This window comes from Stenella coeruleoalba (assembly GCF_951394435.1).
Source record: "Stenella coeruleoalba genome assembly, chromosome: Y".
NCBI lineage: Eukaryota > Metazoa > Chordata > Mammalia > Artiodactyla > Delphinidae > Stenella > Stenella coeruleoalba.
The window spans coordinates 2,595,496-2,611,754 of record NC_137168.1 but is presented as its reverse complement, the minus strand read 5'-3'; the positions used below and the strand labels follow the sequence as shown (position 1 = coordinate 2,611,754).

Below are 16,259 nucleotides of genomic sequence, written 5' to 3'. Positions count from 1 at the left end.
CGTGCACGTGTGTGTGTGTTCAAAGACGAAGCCTTGGGCCTTTGCCCTGTTTCCTGTCTTCAGAAGGGCCTGCGTGGGTGTGTCTGGAGCTCTGCAGGACTCACAGGGTCCACGGGGAGGTCAGGGGCGTGCCTGCGCCTGTGTGTCTTCCACAGACTCGAGTGTGCTGGTGAAAGGCCTGGGGAGGTAAGGATTCTTGCCGGCCCAAGAGCGTGTCCGGGGTCCTGGTGTCCGGCCAAGGACAGCTGCCCCTTACAACTTCACCCTGTGTGCAGGCAGGACCTTGTGCTTTTGCACTGAGGCAGCTGGAACAACTACACGGGCTCTGACTGACCAGGACGGGTATTGGGACTTCCGCTTGTCTCCTGCCAGTTCCCCGGGATAATGCACACTTCCAGTAACTGCTCTGTGTGAGGGGTGCTCGGGGCTATTCCCAATTGTGACCTTGCCACGGGCTCTTCCCTCCACCCTGGGGAAGTACTGCTGTGCACGCTGCAGGCCAAGACCATTCACCCAAAGTTTTCGCTCAGACACCTACAGCTGTGGCCTCCCTCTGTTCCTGCTGCCTCTTTGGAGCCACTCATGCCCTCCTGTACCCACATTCCTCAGTGCTCTTGGCCTGCACCTGCGCCCACCGCTCCCCCTCCCCCACCCCACCCTCACCCCCGCCGCTCCTACTCCTGCTCCTCCTTCACCGCAGCCAACCCCAAGGGGCCTCTGTAAGGATACGGCTCTGGTCCAGAAGCCAGGGATGCCCTGAATGATGGCGCTTCTGCCATCCAAGTGAGACTCCCGCCGCTGACAGATCCTGCGCTTGAGCCGAGAGTAGGTCCTGCTGGCTTCGGTATTCAGAGTGCTTAGCTCTAACTGCAGGGCCTGCAGCGCCTGCAGCGCCTCCAGCGGGGACCCGGTGATCGTGGGTCGAGGCCCTGGCTCTTCCTGCCCCTGCTCCTGGGGCTCCTCCTCCGGCTCTTCCGCCACCATCTGCTTCCGCTCTTCCTGCTCTTCCTGCTGCTGCTCCTCCGCCACCACCTCAACCTCATCCATCATGTCCTCCACAGGCAGCCAAAACACCTCCCCGATACGCGCCACCTCTCCCTCCAACAGGGCCGGGCATTGCTGCACCACCTCCTCGCTAAAGATGGCGGCCTCCTCGCCCCCACCATCAACTAGTGCCAGCACCCTACCCACCTCCCGCACCACACCTGGGGACCCGCGGGCCCCTGCTTCCTGAGGACCCCCTCCCACACCTAGAATGACCCCGGGTCCCGCCTCACTGCCCATGCGGACCTGGCTCTGAGCTGGGGCAGCGGCGAAGGTGCGGCAGCTGGAAGCTCAGCACGAGGGCCGCACAGCACGGAGGCCTAGCGACTGGAATCACGCTTCACTGCGGACTGAACCGTTCCCTGGAGCCTCTGCGGTGAAGAGCGCTGAAACGCATGCGCAGGAGCATTGGCCGCCAGGCATGCGTGTCCAGGTGGCAGGAAGGAGTTCCAAGCCACGCCCAGGCTGCTCGGCCCCATCACGACCAATCAGGGTGAGGACAGTGGGCGTCACCCTCGGCTGCCTAGCCCCTCGCCCTGTGGAAACAGGTCGGTTTCAGGGATTGCCGGGTCCCCCAAACACCCGTTCCCCCCGCCCGGCTTAGCAGCCCAGGTTCCACAAGGAGCTGGCCTCCAGGGAGGCCTCCGGCCTTGCGTCTGGGGTGCCCGGGTGCCCTGTGATACCTATGTGGCCTGTGCCAGTTGGAGCCAGGAGTTCCCGCTCCAAACTCAGAAAATCAGAATCTGGTTTCCCTCGGGACCTTTAACCACTGGGAACTCTCAGGAAATGTACAAGGAAATGCATGGTGGCCGAAGTTGCTGGATACTTTTCTTCCAGGGGACATAGAGCCCGAAGCTCTGTGGCATGAGAGAGGAGTGTCCGGCAAACCCAGCTCTTTGCTCGACTAAAATTCCTTTGCTCAAGAGCAGAAAAGCCACGCAGTGAAGAGCTCCGTCTGAGTGTCTGTCTGTCTCCCCTCTGTCTTTCTCTCTCTCTCTGTGTCTGTGTGTGTGTGTGTCTGTGTATGTGTGAGTGTGTGCGTGCGTGCGCGTTCTTGTTTCTGTACGTATCTGCTCCCTCCCTCTGTGGCCCACTCTCCTGGGATCCCCTCTGGATACTTAAACTCTCCGAGAAATTCTACCTTGCCTGGCACCAAAAGACCTCTCCTCGTGTGTGATTGGCACCCACGGGTTCTCGGACTTTGTGTGACCACACGTTTGCATAGTGCCTTTCAAACGCTCGAGTGGCAGGCAGAAATTGCCTTTCTGCTAGCCAACATAAGGTGACAAGCGTCCCTCCGGGAATGGACATTGACACATGGCACAAGACGAAGTTGACTCGGCCATCCTGTCTTTTGAGAGACCGAGAGAGGGACGACACGCTTTGATAGCACTGGGGAACGCCAGCAACCTTATTTGGACACGTGCGCACACACTGAGGTGCTGAGGACTGCACCCAGTCAAGGGCCACCACGCACGCATGCATGCCTTCACCACTGCCAACCCGAGGATGTGAATTTTGCCGACCCTAAGGATGCCCTGTGAAAGTGGTTCTGCTCTCGTCCACCTTCCAAATGAGATCACATCCCAGCCCAGCCCTTCGCCCCAGTCTTGTGGGACAGGGGAGCAGGGGTAGAATCCAGCTAAGCCATCACGGCCATACTCCTGAGCCACAAGGGTTGTCAGAACATTAGAGTGATGTCTTAAACCAGCAAAATCAGTGTGAGGCAGTCGGTTATGCCTCGGTGTGGGTCGGTGTGCCAAACCTTATGAAACAAAGGCCAGGTGTTTCTCAAGGGCCTACACAGGGGTGGGGGGAAAGGTTGCTTGTGCACTGGAGAAGGAGATAAAGGTGGCTGTAGCTGAGATGGGAGTGGGGCTGGAGGGGTGGGGGGTGGGTCTTTCCTCTTTGGGCCTGGGCATCGGGCCCTTTATGATTCTCATGTACTTTGCATCCTCCCTGTCCTTCCACAGGTGCTTTCTTCCTCCCTCTAGTCTCAGCCCCTGGTCGAGGGTGCTGGCGTGTGATGCCCCTTACACTTTGCTCCACGGGTGGTATCTCTGGGCTGGATTCCCTGGCTTGGGGGCTTCAACTGGCCCACAGTTTACATACGTTCTCTGAGCTCTTTAAGCTTTTCCACGTCCCCGCGTCCATCCCAACGTCCACGCATGCATGACAGTAGTCGTGCCTATTCCTGACCACGCACGTGCATCACGTGCCCCCCCACTACCCCTCACACACACACGCCACACACGGGCAGGTACCTGAGCAGAACTCTACACGTACCTGTTTCCACGAGAAAGGATTTTGGTCAGCGCTCCCTTGTTTACTGTCCCAGTTGATTTCTGTCCCCGCCTCCCCTCTGTGGATCTAGCCCATGTGCACATTTAGCTCCACGGGTTGTTCTTGGAACGATTGCCCTGCCTGTGGGACGGTGTGGTTGAAAGTGGGCGCAGTGGGAGCTGAGTCACGTGCACCTGTGTTCTGTTTCCTCCCGGTTGCCTTCGACAGGTTGACCGTGGGGAGCACGCAGGCTCGATTCCATTCCCCGTGCCCCTGTCTGTGGCACCATACAGGAAGACAAGGTGCTAGGGGCCCAGGTGACTTGGGACACACTTTCCTCTTCCTGGAGCTCTCAGGTTGGTTCGCGTGTCCCTGGGCCGTCTGCTTAGAGAGGTGCTCCAGGGCTCCCTTTGCTCTGTAGGTGTTTGCCCTCAGCTGGTTTCTCTTTCCTCCTTAGGCATCTGTGGGAGGCCACTGGGAACCACGTTGTGGCTACGTGTGTGCTACAATGTCCTGAAGGTGGATGCAGCATTTGGGTGAAGAAATGAGGCTCTGAAGGTGAGGCTGAAAAGAGGAGGTGGGCTCCCTTCCCGTCTGCCCCGCTATTTACTGCTAAACACGCACAGGGCCCCCACCCTGATGGCCACCCCGGGAATCTTGCCTGCCCCGGGGGCCAGCGTCAACCCGTCCCTGGTGCAGAAAGCAGCACCCTCTTCATTCGCCGGGAGGCCCTCTGCCCACTCGGGGCCTCACTGACTTCGTCAAGGACAAGGCTACCTTTCCGTTCCTCTCGGTAGCTCTGTGTTGGCCGAGCCTACCGCTCGGCTATAGGTCCGCTGACCCCCTGGTAACGGGTTGGCCAGGTGACACCGAAGAGCCTGACCTAGAAACCAGGGACCCTGCCAGTGTCACCTGGGGCAGACCTCCTTCAGGTTCTGTGTGATACACAGAGAGAATGTGCCCCCAGCGACACCGGGCAGAGACGTGCCAGCAGAGAAGGGCATAGGGACCGGAGGATGTGATCGCTTTAGACAGGCAGCGAGGCGGGATATCTGACAGAGGGGCTCCTGGCCGCAGTCAGAGAAAGAGACACGAGCTCACGCGCTGAAAGTGTAGAGTCCCCAACACGGTCTCTGCAAATGCATCCAGGGCCCATTCTGTGATTGTATTCACCATAGACTTTGGCCAGGGATGTGATGCTAGAGATTCAGCCTGGGTCCACAGTGTGAGTGCATTGGCTACAGCCTGTGTCAGTGGGTTTACTGCTGAATATTCAGCCTGGGCCCATGGTATGACTCTGGAAGCTACAGCTTGTATGCAAAGATTTACTGATGGGGATTCAGCCTGAATCCACAATGTGACTGTCCTAGCCTGAGGCTGTATTGGTGGATTTAGAGCTAGGGATTCCGTTTCCGTCAAAATACTTACTGGTAGTGATTCAGACTGTGTCCAGGTATTTACCACTGGAAATGGAGCCTGAGTCCACATATTTACTAATGGAGATTTAGTCTGTGTCTACTTTGTGACTGTGTCAGCTGCAGGTTGTGTCCAGGGATTTACTGCTGGAGTTCAGCCTGGGTCCACTGTGTGACTGCAAGGTACAGCCTGTGTCCAGGGAATTCCTGCTGAAGATTCAGACTGAGTCACAGTTCAAATGTACCTGCCTCAGGCAGTATCCCAAGTTTTGCTTCTGAAGAATCATACTTGGTTCCTGGTGTGACTATATCAGATACAGTCTCTATCCAGGGTTTACATTCCACGATCAATGGTGTGCGTGTTTCAGAACCAGCCTCTGTCCAGGCATTTTCTTCTGCAGATTCAACCTGGATCCACGGTGTGACTGTATCAGCCTCAGGCCTTGACCAAGGATTTACTTCTGGAGTGAGAGCCTGAGTAAATAGTGTGACTTTGTCAGATATAGGCTGTGCAAAGGGATATCCTGAGTCCATGGTGTTACTACATCAGCCAGAGGATGTGTCCAGGTCTCTACTGCAGGAAATTAAGCCTGGGTAAGTTATATGATTGTATCAGATACATTCTCTGTCCACTGATTTTCTGTTGGAAGTTCAGTTTGGATCCACTGTATAACACTATCAGATGCAGGCACTGCCCAGGGACTTACTGCTAGAGAATCAGCCTGGGTCCATAGCATGTCTACATCAGTTGCAGCTTGTGTCCATGGATTTACTGCTAGAGATTCAGCCTGGGTCCATGGTATGACTGTGGAAGATACAGTCTCTGTCCAGGGATTCGCTAAAGATTCAACTTGAGTTCATGCTGTGACTGTATCAGTTTCAGCCTCCATCCAGGGATTACAGCTGAAGATTCAGCCTGAGTCCATGACGGAGCTGCATCAGCTACAGCGTGTGTCCAGGTGTTTACTTGTGGAGTTTCTGCCTGCTTGTGGAGTTTCTTCCAAGCTGTGACTGTATCAGTCTCATATTGTTTCCAGGGATTTATTTCTAGATTTACTTTATTGGTCCATGTTGAGATAACTGCCAGTTTCAGACTGCCTCCAGGAATTTACTGCTAAAGATTCTGTTGGGGTCCATGTTGTGACTGTATCCATTTCAGACAATGTCCAGAAATGTAGTATACCGCGTGACTATATCAACTACAGGCTGTGTCCATGAATTTACTGCTAGAGATTCAGCTTTTTCCACTGAGGAACTGTTCCAGCTGCAGTGTCTGTCCAGGGATTTACTGCTGAAGATTCAGCTTGAGTCCATACTGTGACTATGTCAGTTTCAGACTGTGTCCAGGGATTTACTGCTGGGGTCTCAGCCTGAATCCAAGGTGTAGCATCAGCTTCAGCTTTTGTCCAGGGAATTATTTCTGAAGGTTCGCCTTGGGTCCACTGTGTAAATGTATCAGGTAGAGGCTGTGTCCAAGAATTTGCTGTGAGAGAGTCAGTCTGCGTCCACGGTCTAACAGTATCATTGTCAGACTGCACCCAGGGATTTACTCCTAGAGATTCAGCCTGGGTCCACCATGTGAATGTGTCAGCTATAGTTTTTGTCCATGGATTTATTTCTGAAAGTTCACCCTGAGTCCACTGTGTGACTGTATCAGTTATAGGCTGAATCCAGGGTCTCATCGTGTCCGCTTCAGACTGAGTCCACAATCTATCATTATCACCTTCAAGCTCATCCCAGGGCCTGACCGTAAAAGCCTCATGTTGTATCCAAGTTTCCACCTTATCGGGTTGGTTCCAGGGCTTGACTATTTTCCTTTGTGGACTGTATCCAGTGGTGGGATGTTTTGATTACTGGCTCTGTCCACAGTGTGACTGTCTCCATTTGAGTCTGGAACCAGTGTTTGACATTTTCAGCTTCAAACTGAGTCCAGGATCTGGCTAGATCACCTTCAGATTGGGCCCAGGAGTGGGCTGTTTCAAATTCTGTCTCGATCCAAGGTTTGCACGTATCCATTTGAGTATTCAACCAAGGTCTGACTCTATCAGATTCAGGCTCAGACCAAGAAATGATTGTCGGAGATTCAGGTTGGCTCCAGGTTCTGATTTTATCAGTTTGTGTTTGCAACCAGAGTCTGACAGCATCAGCTTCACGCCTAGTCCATGCTGTGACTGTATTAACTTTAGACTGTGTCATGAGTCTGAATGTAGATGATTCAGGCTTTGTCCATTGTTGGATACTACCAGCTTCAGACTGAATCCATGGTCTAACCACGTCAACTTCAGGCTGAGTCCAAGAGTGGATGTTTTAAAGTCTGCCTGGGTCCTCTCTCCCATTTGATCAGGTTTTGTCCAGAACCAAGATCTGGCTGTACCAGCTTCAGGATGGTTCCAGGGTCTGATTGTTTCAGTTTCAGTGTGGGTCCAATATTTGATTGCATCTGCTTCTGGCTGAATCCAATGTCTATCTTTACCTTCTTCAGTCTGAGTTCTGGGTCTGACAATTTGGAATTTAGTCTGAATCCAGGGTCTGCTTCCTTTAGTCTGTAACCATGGTTTGGTTGTATCGGCTTTTAACTGAGTCAAAGGTCTTGCTGATTGCGTTCCTGACTGGGTCCAAGTTTGGACAATGTCGGCTTCAGGCTGAGGCCACGGTCTGATTGTACCAACTTTAGAGTGGATTAAAGGATCACTTACCTGAGTAACTGTATGAACCAAAAGCCATGTTGTATCTTTAGTCTGCATCTGGGGTTTGACTGTACAGTGTCATGTTTATTCAATGGACTCCTTCTACCCACTTGACTTAAGGATCTGATCGTCCTTGTCTTATACTGGGCCAAAGATGTAATTGTATTGACTGCAGATGGAGTTCAAGTAAAGTTCCTGTTAAGAGTTGATGCAGTCCAAAATTGAGTTGACTTAGATTCAGGGAGAAGCCTGTATGCTTCTGTCTTTTCTATAGGTCCTTGGGATCTAACTATATTTAAGACAGGCTGAAACCAGGGTTCCAAGGTATCGGTTACCATAGGATATTGGGATCTCTCTTCATATAGTATGGAATGAGCCCAGAATCCAATTTTATTAACAATTAAAGGGACCCATGGTTGCAAGTTATAAGTTACTGGTTTAACAACAGCATCAACTCTATCAGCTACATGATGTATTTGGCTTCTAACACTCTCCTCACTAGATTGAATTTGCATAACTATTCCTGTTTTATCAGGCACAAAATGGGTCCAAGGTCCAACAGCAGGTGTAATTTCTAGCCAGGGTCTAGCTAGAAGTTGACCATGGAAAGGAGCCTTAGTAGACTGAACTTGAGACTGAACAGTATTAATCTCAGAATGAACTTTTGATCCATCTATGTCACTTGAAAACAGAACATCTGATCCTTCAACATTACCTAACGGTGGAGTATGAAGCCCAGTTATACCACCTAAAGGTTTAACCCAGGATCTTAGTGAATCTGTCATAGTTTGATACTTACATTTCATTGCGTCTCTGTGAGGAAGGTTCCAGGGTGTAGGTATATCAGGTGTTGGAGTGTTCTGAGGTCCAGACAGAACAGAAGGATCAGAAATATCAGCCACTGGGGTACTCCAGGGCATAGCTGTATGAGAAGGATCCCATGATGTGGCAAGAGGAGAGGTCCAAGATTGTACCATTGGGAATGTGCTAGCGGAGGAGAGCTGACTGCTTTGAAGGCGTAACTGTGTGCTGCCAGGAAAAGAGTCTCCATTATTTGACCCAAAAAGTACTGCAGGAGGATTTCAGCGCTGTCTGTTCAGTGGGAAGGTACCTAATCTTCTCCTCCACGACTGTTCAGAGAATCCATGGGAGGTCAAAATGGTAGAGGCCCTGTTCAGGCTAAGCCTGTCTTGTATACCACGTCCTACCCCAGGAGAAAAACTGCAGGGTAGAGAAAAAATAGGATCCAGTGGCTTCTGGGGTGCCTTGATTAGCCATCTCATCCAAGATAGGCAGGGGGCTGTCTTGGTCACAAGAACTGGGTCATAACAGGCCACCGAGGACTCACTGACCAGGCCTACCAGTTCCCAGTGGTTGCCAAAGGGACAGAGAACAGGACTACCCTGCTGTATCTGAATAAGGCAACAAAGATAACCCATATATATATGAGATAGATAGGCATATATTAAATACATAAGAAACATATCCACATTACATATAGGTATATAATATAAGTGAATTATAAGATACATATTTATACATTATGTATATGCTTAACATTGTTTATAAGGGCATTAAAATATATAAGGTTTATCTTTTTTTCTACCACATATAAATTCCAAATGACATGACAAACATGTGCCTACTTCAGGGAGGTCCATTAAACCACTTAGGTACAAATAACCATAACGCTGATTAAAAGAGGAAAATAGTAGGGGGAATTTAGAGAAAATTATAAAAAGTAAACTACATATTCAGCAACTTTATTTGGATGTCACTTATTATCCCCTTAGCTGGGTATTTCTAGGCAGACTACCTCTACTGCTTTTAGTCTGGTTCAAGCCATCATTCCTGCTTCCTTCTCACCCATCCTTATCCCAGCATTTGTTCTCATCCAAGCAGGCAGAATGACACTCAGAGTAAAGGCCAAGGGCTTTATGTTGTTACCCCCTGATCTCAACGCTTAACATTTTTCCTTTGTTCATTTTGCTACAATCCAAGAATCGTAACCTCCTGTTCTTTCCATAGTTTCAAAGATTATTTTTAGTAAGTTCTCTACTTCTCAATGAAAATATTCCAGCTTTATTTTATTTTCTTTTTCTTTTTTTAAAAAATCTTTATTGGAGTATAATTGCTTTATAGTGGTGTGTTAGTTTCTGCTGTTTAACAAAGTGAATCAGCTATACATATACATATAACCCCATATCCCCTCCCTCTTATGTATCCCTCCCACCCTCCCTATCCGACCCCTCTAGGTGGTCACTAAGTACCATCCAGCTTTCTTTTTGATCTGAAGAATAAATGTCTCTATGCATCTTCTTTTACATAGTGATGATATATGTTTACATATATCTATATGATTATGTAACCCTCATAAAGATTACATTTGTGAATTGCAGTGGAAAAAACTTTCTTTTTTTTAAATTAAATTTAGTTTATTTTTTATACAGCAGGTTCTTATTAGTTATCTATTTTACATTAAACTTTTTTTATGTATCGTTTAACGTGACATCTACCCTCTTAAATTTTTAAGCATATTGTATAACATTTGTCAATCTGTATACAGCAATGTTGTACAGCATATATCCAGAATTTATTCATCTTGCATAAATGAAAGTGTACATATATTTCATAGAATTTTACACACAACTTTATATGTCACCCCAAAAGTAACTGCCCCTATACAGTAAGTACCCAGCAGTCTTCTGGATGACTCCAGATGCAAAAATTTTTACTTTCAGTCGGGTGGATATGTTGATGGTGGCAGAATGAGAGGTCCACCAGCTTAACTGACAGCTTCTTGGTACTGTTCCCAGAGTTACCGTGGTCTGAAGGAACAGATATAGGAAGGATTGTGAGATATGGGTTATTATGTCTCTTAAGTATTTTATACCATAGCTTCCTAAGATTTTTACAGTATATCTTTCAATTTTTTTAATTACATAAAATTCCTGAAATACCCTCACTTCTTTGCTTCCATCTCATCTCATATACACTTATGTTATACACTCTTGGAATTTGTAGCTGTTCCCAAATCCTTGCTAAACAGAATAATAGAACACAGAATAATTGTAACCATTGATAGTTACTTTACTTCCTTAAGGACTCAGTTGTTTCTCCCTGTAAAGTGGAGTAATATGGATTTAATTATTAATAGTTTTTAAAGTTTCCATTTTATTTTCTGCTTCATTTGCTTTTTTATATTAATTTCTAAACTACATTTATGATACAACAGACCATAACTTTTGTGGCTTACTCTGATATTGGTATACCCTGCAGTGTCTGTATGAACAGTTATAACAGCTCTTCCAGAAGATGTTATAAGTGTGAGAAAGCAGTATTTCTTCCCTCCTGATAGGGTATCGCAGGATGACCACCGCTGTGTCTCCTTTGACTTGATCTTTTCCAGTCTATAGCCATGTAAGATACCTTCTTGGTCCGTGGCTCCTGAAATGTCAGAGTTTAAGTGTTTCCTAAGGGAAAAGAAAAATAAAGAACATAATAAAATTAGAGTGAGAAAAACATCCATGTAAGCCAACATGTCTGCCAGTATAAGGTCTTTTACTTACTTAGTAATATAATCCAACAAATTTCTACTTTGTATCCCTGTAAACTGAAGTTCTACATTACACACTGAATACAATTTGAGTTTTAGAACTTCAAGCTTCCTTTTTAATATATTTTCCAAAGAAGATAAAAGTCCTTTTAATGCATCAAAATCCAAAGCCAATATAGTTAATTGTAATGAAGCAAATGTAAAAAATAAACATAACTGTGATTCCCTTATGGCTCTAGGTATACTTAAAGTTTAGTCAGACAGCTGGCTATGGAGAGGATCCACCACCGACTCATGAATAATAATGCCCTGGCGGGTTTCAGCCATGGATACTAGCCATGGGGTGTCACTGGATGCTGACGGTGGGGCAGTCATTGGGGTCGATGAGCTTAACCACTGCTTTTGAGAATTAGGTACTAAAAGGGTCAGATAGGAGGGGAAGAGGTAAACATAACATGAAAAACAACATCTTGTTGAATGACTAATGAGATTTGTCATCCTACATTTTTTATTTGATGAAGAGGGAAAAGAGAATACAGAGAAGAGTGAGAAGGGATAAAGGTTGCAAAAATGGAAGATTAAGTGAAAGAGAAGAATGAATAAGAAATAGGAAATGAGATTAAAAAAATAATGAGAAAAACAGAAGATATTTTAAGAGGTTAAAGAAAAACAAAAGTATCTTCCCCAGTACTAAGACAAAAAAGAGGAGAAAAATCCCAGGTATCTATTACTTACTACCACATCAGTGAAAAAACAGTCCCCAAAACTGGTAGAAGCAAAGTGGAGCTTTCATGTTGGCTCACGTGTATGTGAATGCAAGAGAGGATTCTAGTAGAATAGCTCTCAAGGTTGAGACTGAGATTACAGAGTACAGAATGTCTGACATCACAATAACTACTAGTGAGATAGCTACCTTCCTTCTATCACAAGTAATCAACTAGAAATGTTATACGTAAGAAATTTAATGAAGTTAAATATTTTTAAATTAAAATTTTTATCTATCTCAATATTAACTTTCATTTTTGGAATGGGCCAAGCAATATCCCAGTTCCACACCATGAAAAAATTATGATCTATTTGGGCATTACCACGTGGCTTTCTTTACCTACTACACACTACTTATTAAGTAAAGGAATTAGGTAGGCCTATATGACCTGACATAGAAGTTAATGAAATACTGATTGATTATAGTTTAAATAATTTACAGATATGAATACACAAATGATACCATATTTTACTTATACACTTATTCACATGCCCATACCTACTTACTCATCACTCTCAACTCAGGAACACTTATCGTATAAATTTGTAGAAAATTATCTCAAGACCTAAATTCACTTTGCTATGATGGCAGTCTGGGGCAAAGAGAAACTATTCAATCATTGTTTGCCAAAGTCCTCACATAGAATGTGCTATATACGGAACACATAAACATGAGGAAAGAAGCTTTTACCCTAATTGAGTTTTCAATTTAGGGGAAGAGTATGTCATTTAAGGTGAATTTCTGCTGGCCAATCCAGTATAAAATCCATTATATAAGAATAAATTTATATTTCATATCATATGAGTCATGAGGTAGCAGCTAAGTCAGCTTTATGATTTTATCAGAAATCTGAGTTCCTTCTATCTACTTGGAAAATTTTGTACTTGACATTCATCCTCGAGATGACTGAAAGATGCTTTCTCTATTCCAAAGAAGAAATGAAATAGGGCAAAATCTCATACCTTCCAGCTGAGTCAGACATTTAAGTCTCAATAAGTAGCCTTTTCTGACACTTCCAGTGCTCCCCATTGTATTTCTCCCTTTATTTCGTACCCTGTGCAAGGAACTACTCTTATCAATTCAGCTTTACAATAACACTCAGAAACATTTTAAAGTAATAAATTTGTAAAAATGGCCACTCACAAACAAGAGGAGCACAATGCTATAATAATGAACTATGGAAAAACTATGGGTATTAAACTTACGCTTGAATCAAAATCTGAAGGATGAGTAAAAATCAAGCAAACAGAATTTGAGAAGGGAGTTACTACTCTTTAAATAACTTGTTGAGAGGAAAGAAAGCATGTGGTATCCAAGGTATTTAAAGAGAGCCAGTTAAAAGAAAGTAAAAAAAAACAAGAGAGGGGGAAGCATCATAAGGGCAGAGAAGGAGATACTTACTCAATATAACCCTGTGAGAAATTCTCAGCGCCCCCTCTTCCCCCAGCAGTGGTCATGAAGTTTTATACTGGGTTTTTAATTATTTTTAAAGGTAACAGAAAAATATTCAAGGACTGAGGTGATATCAATATGGCAAACTAGGAAGCTCCAGGATCCCATCCCGCATTCCAACACCAACTCACCAGTAATATATTAATTCAAATACCTTTGTGGGAGCTCTGGAAACCAGTCAGGATGTGCAGCAACCAAGCAAGTGCACAATCAGAAAAATCCACACTCAGGATCTTAAGAAATTCCATAGAGCTCTTGTCCCAACTCCTCCCAGTCTCAAAACCCTGCAGTTGGAAAGAAACAACCTATCCCTGGTTCCTCCTACAGGATGGAAGGAAAAAAAAAAAAGAACCAAATGTTTGCCGTTTTATGGACTGATGGTAGCCAAAGGGTTGGTTTCTGTCCTTACTGACTGAAAGCTCAGAAAGTTTTGGAAGCATGGTTTGGACATAGGTTGGAGGCCACTGAACAATGGCAGGTGCCACAGCATGTGAAAACTGCCGGAATAGTAAAGACCTGCAAATGGCTGAGTACGAGAGATTACGGGAACAGGAATATAATGGAACACCTCAGGCCCTAGGAGAAACAAGACTGGGCCTCTTAGAAAATAAGACATGTAAAAGTAGATGTATATAGGACACAATTGACAAAAAACTACACGTGGAAGCCTACAGAGGCACATACCCAGAAAAGGCCTGAGAAGACCCAAATCTTCTCTCCGTAATAGTTAGTAAATGTCTTCTCCTGCAGCAACCCAGACTGCAATGTTTATTACAAATGCCAGATTTTCAAAACAGAGATAAAAAACCAAGACAAAAAACAAACAAACAAACAAAAACAATACAACAGGAAAGCATGGCCTATTCAAAGGAACAAAATAAATCTCCAAAAACCAACCATTCAGATATTAAATCTTTGGACTTACTTGACAAACAGTTTATATTTTCTGCATTATTGAGATTGTTTGGCATATAACAATAAATAAAGTGTACAATGTGTTCATTTAATACACATATGCTAGAGATGATTCCCAACAAAGAGTTAGCTAACTCCTCCATCATGTCACATAGTTAACCATTTCTTTCTGTGGTAAGAACAGTTATGACCTACTCTCTTAGCAAGTTTCAAATGCACAATACGGTATTAATTACAGTAACCATGCTGTATCTTGATCCTGCCACAGCTAATTCATGTTATAACTGGAAGTCTGTACCCTTTGACCAACATTTGCCCATTTTCCCCACTCCCTAAGCCCCTAGTAACTACAACCCTATCTGTTTCTATGAGTTCCGTTTTTCTAGTTTCCCTGTATAAGCAGTTACGGTATTTTGCTTTCTCTGCCTGACTTAATTAGGATAATACCCTTGTGGTTCATCCATGTTGCCTTGCCAAATGGCAGAATTTCTTTCTCCCTCACGACTGAATAATACTACACTGTATAGATAGATAGATAACATGATGAATGGGTAAAGATGCAGCGTTTTCTTCATCCATTCATCCCATGAATGGGCATAGATTGTTTCCACCTCTCTCTCTCTCTCTTTTTTGTTTTTTGGTTGCATCGTGCAGCATGCAAGATACTAGTTCCCCAATCAGGGACTGAATGCTCTTGAAGCGCGGAGGCCTAATCACTGGACCTCCAGGGAAATTTCTGTTTCTGTATCTCGACTCTTGTTTCTATATCTTGACTGTTGGAGATATTGCTTTGTATTTTCTTTCCATATATCCATAGAAGCTCAGTTGCTGGATCATATGGTAGCTCTATTTCTAATTTTTTGAGGAACCTTCATACTGTTGTCCATAGTGGTTACACCAACTTACATTCCCACCAACAGTGTAGGAGGTCTCCCTTCCTCCACACACTCTCCATTACTTGCTATCTCTTGTCTTTTTGATGATATTATAGCCATCCTAACAAGTATGCAGTAATCGCTCATTGTAGTTCTGTTTTGCATTTTGATGATGATTACCAGTGTTGAACATCTTTACACGCTCTTGTTGGCCATCTTATGTCTTCTTGGGAAAAATTCCTATTTAGTTCCTCTGCCCAGTTTTTAATCACATTGTTTGTTTACTTGTTTTTGGCATTGAGTTATATGAGTTCTTCACATACCTTGTATGTTAACCCCTTATTAGTTGTATGACTTACAGATATCTTCTCTCATTCCATACATGGCCGTTTCATTTGTTGTTTCTTTTGCTGTGCAGAAGCTTTTTAGTTTAATGTGATCCAGTTTGTTAAGTTCTGCTTTTGTTGACTGTGCTTTTGGTGTCATATACAAAACAATTATTGCCAACACCAATATCAAGGAGGTGTTTCCCCTATATTTCCATCTAAGAGTTTTATCGTCCCAGTTCTTATAGACTTACTTAAATCTGTAATTCATTTCAAGTTAATTTCTGTGAATAGTGTAAGATAGGAGTAAAATTTCATTTTTCTCCTTGTGGTTATCAGTTTTCCCAACACCATTTATTGAAAAGACCATTCTTTCCCCATTCAGCATTTTGGTTCCCCTGTCAAATATTAGTTGGGAGATTTATTTCTGGGTTCTTGATTCTGTTCCACTGATCTAGGTGTCTGCTTTTATGCCAGTATTATACTCTTCTGATTACGCTAGCTCTGTGATACTTTGGAATCAGGAAGTGTGATGCCTCCAGCTTTGTTCTTCTTTCTCAGGATTGCTTTGGCTACTCAGGGTTTCTGTTCTTCTGTAAAAATTTTAGAATTGCTTTTTCTATTTCTATAATAAAAGACATCAGAGGAACCTCCCTGGCGGTCCAGTGGTTAAGACTCCGTACTTCCACTGCAGGGGGGCACAGGTTGAATCCCTGGTCGGGGAAATAAGCTCCCGCACACCGCATGGTGTGGCAAAAAAAAAATTTAAAGCCATTGGAAATTTGATAGGGATTTCATTCAGTCTATAAATGGCTTTGGATAGTATGGGAAATTCAATTAGTTATTCTGATCTAAGAATATGGGATATTTTTCCATGTTTTTCCTAACTTCATCAAAGCCTTTTTGTTTTAATGTACAGATCTTTCACCTCCTGCATGAA

General features: G+C 44.8%; 1 protein-coding gene across 1 annotated transcript in view; it reads right to left on the bottom strand.

Annotated features, from left to right (window-relative positions):
- LOC307181081 (uncharacterized protein) overlaps nt 1–1,566 on the bottom strand; it is a 36,093-nt gene extending 34,527 nt beyond the window's left edge. Inside the window, exon 1 of the mRNA XM_079911855.1 lies at nt 730–1,566. Within this exon, the coding sequence (XP_079767981.1) occupies nt 730–1,284 (555 nt within the window). The 5' untranslated portion in view covers nt 1,285–1,566. The remainder of the gene's footprint in view (nt 1–729) is intronic.
- Between the last annotated feature and the right edge of the window lie 14,693 nt (nt 1,567–16,259).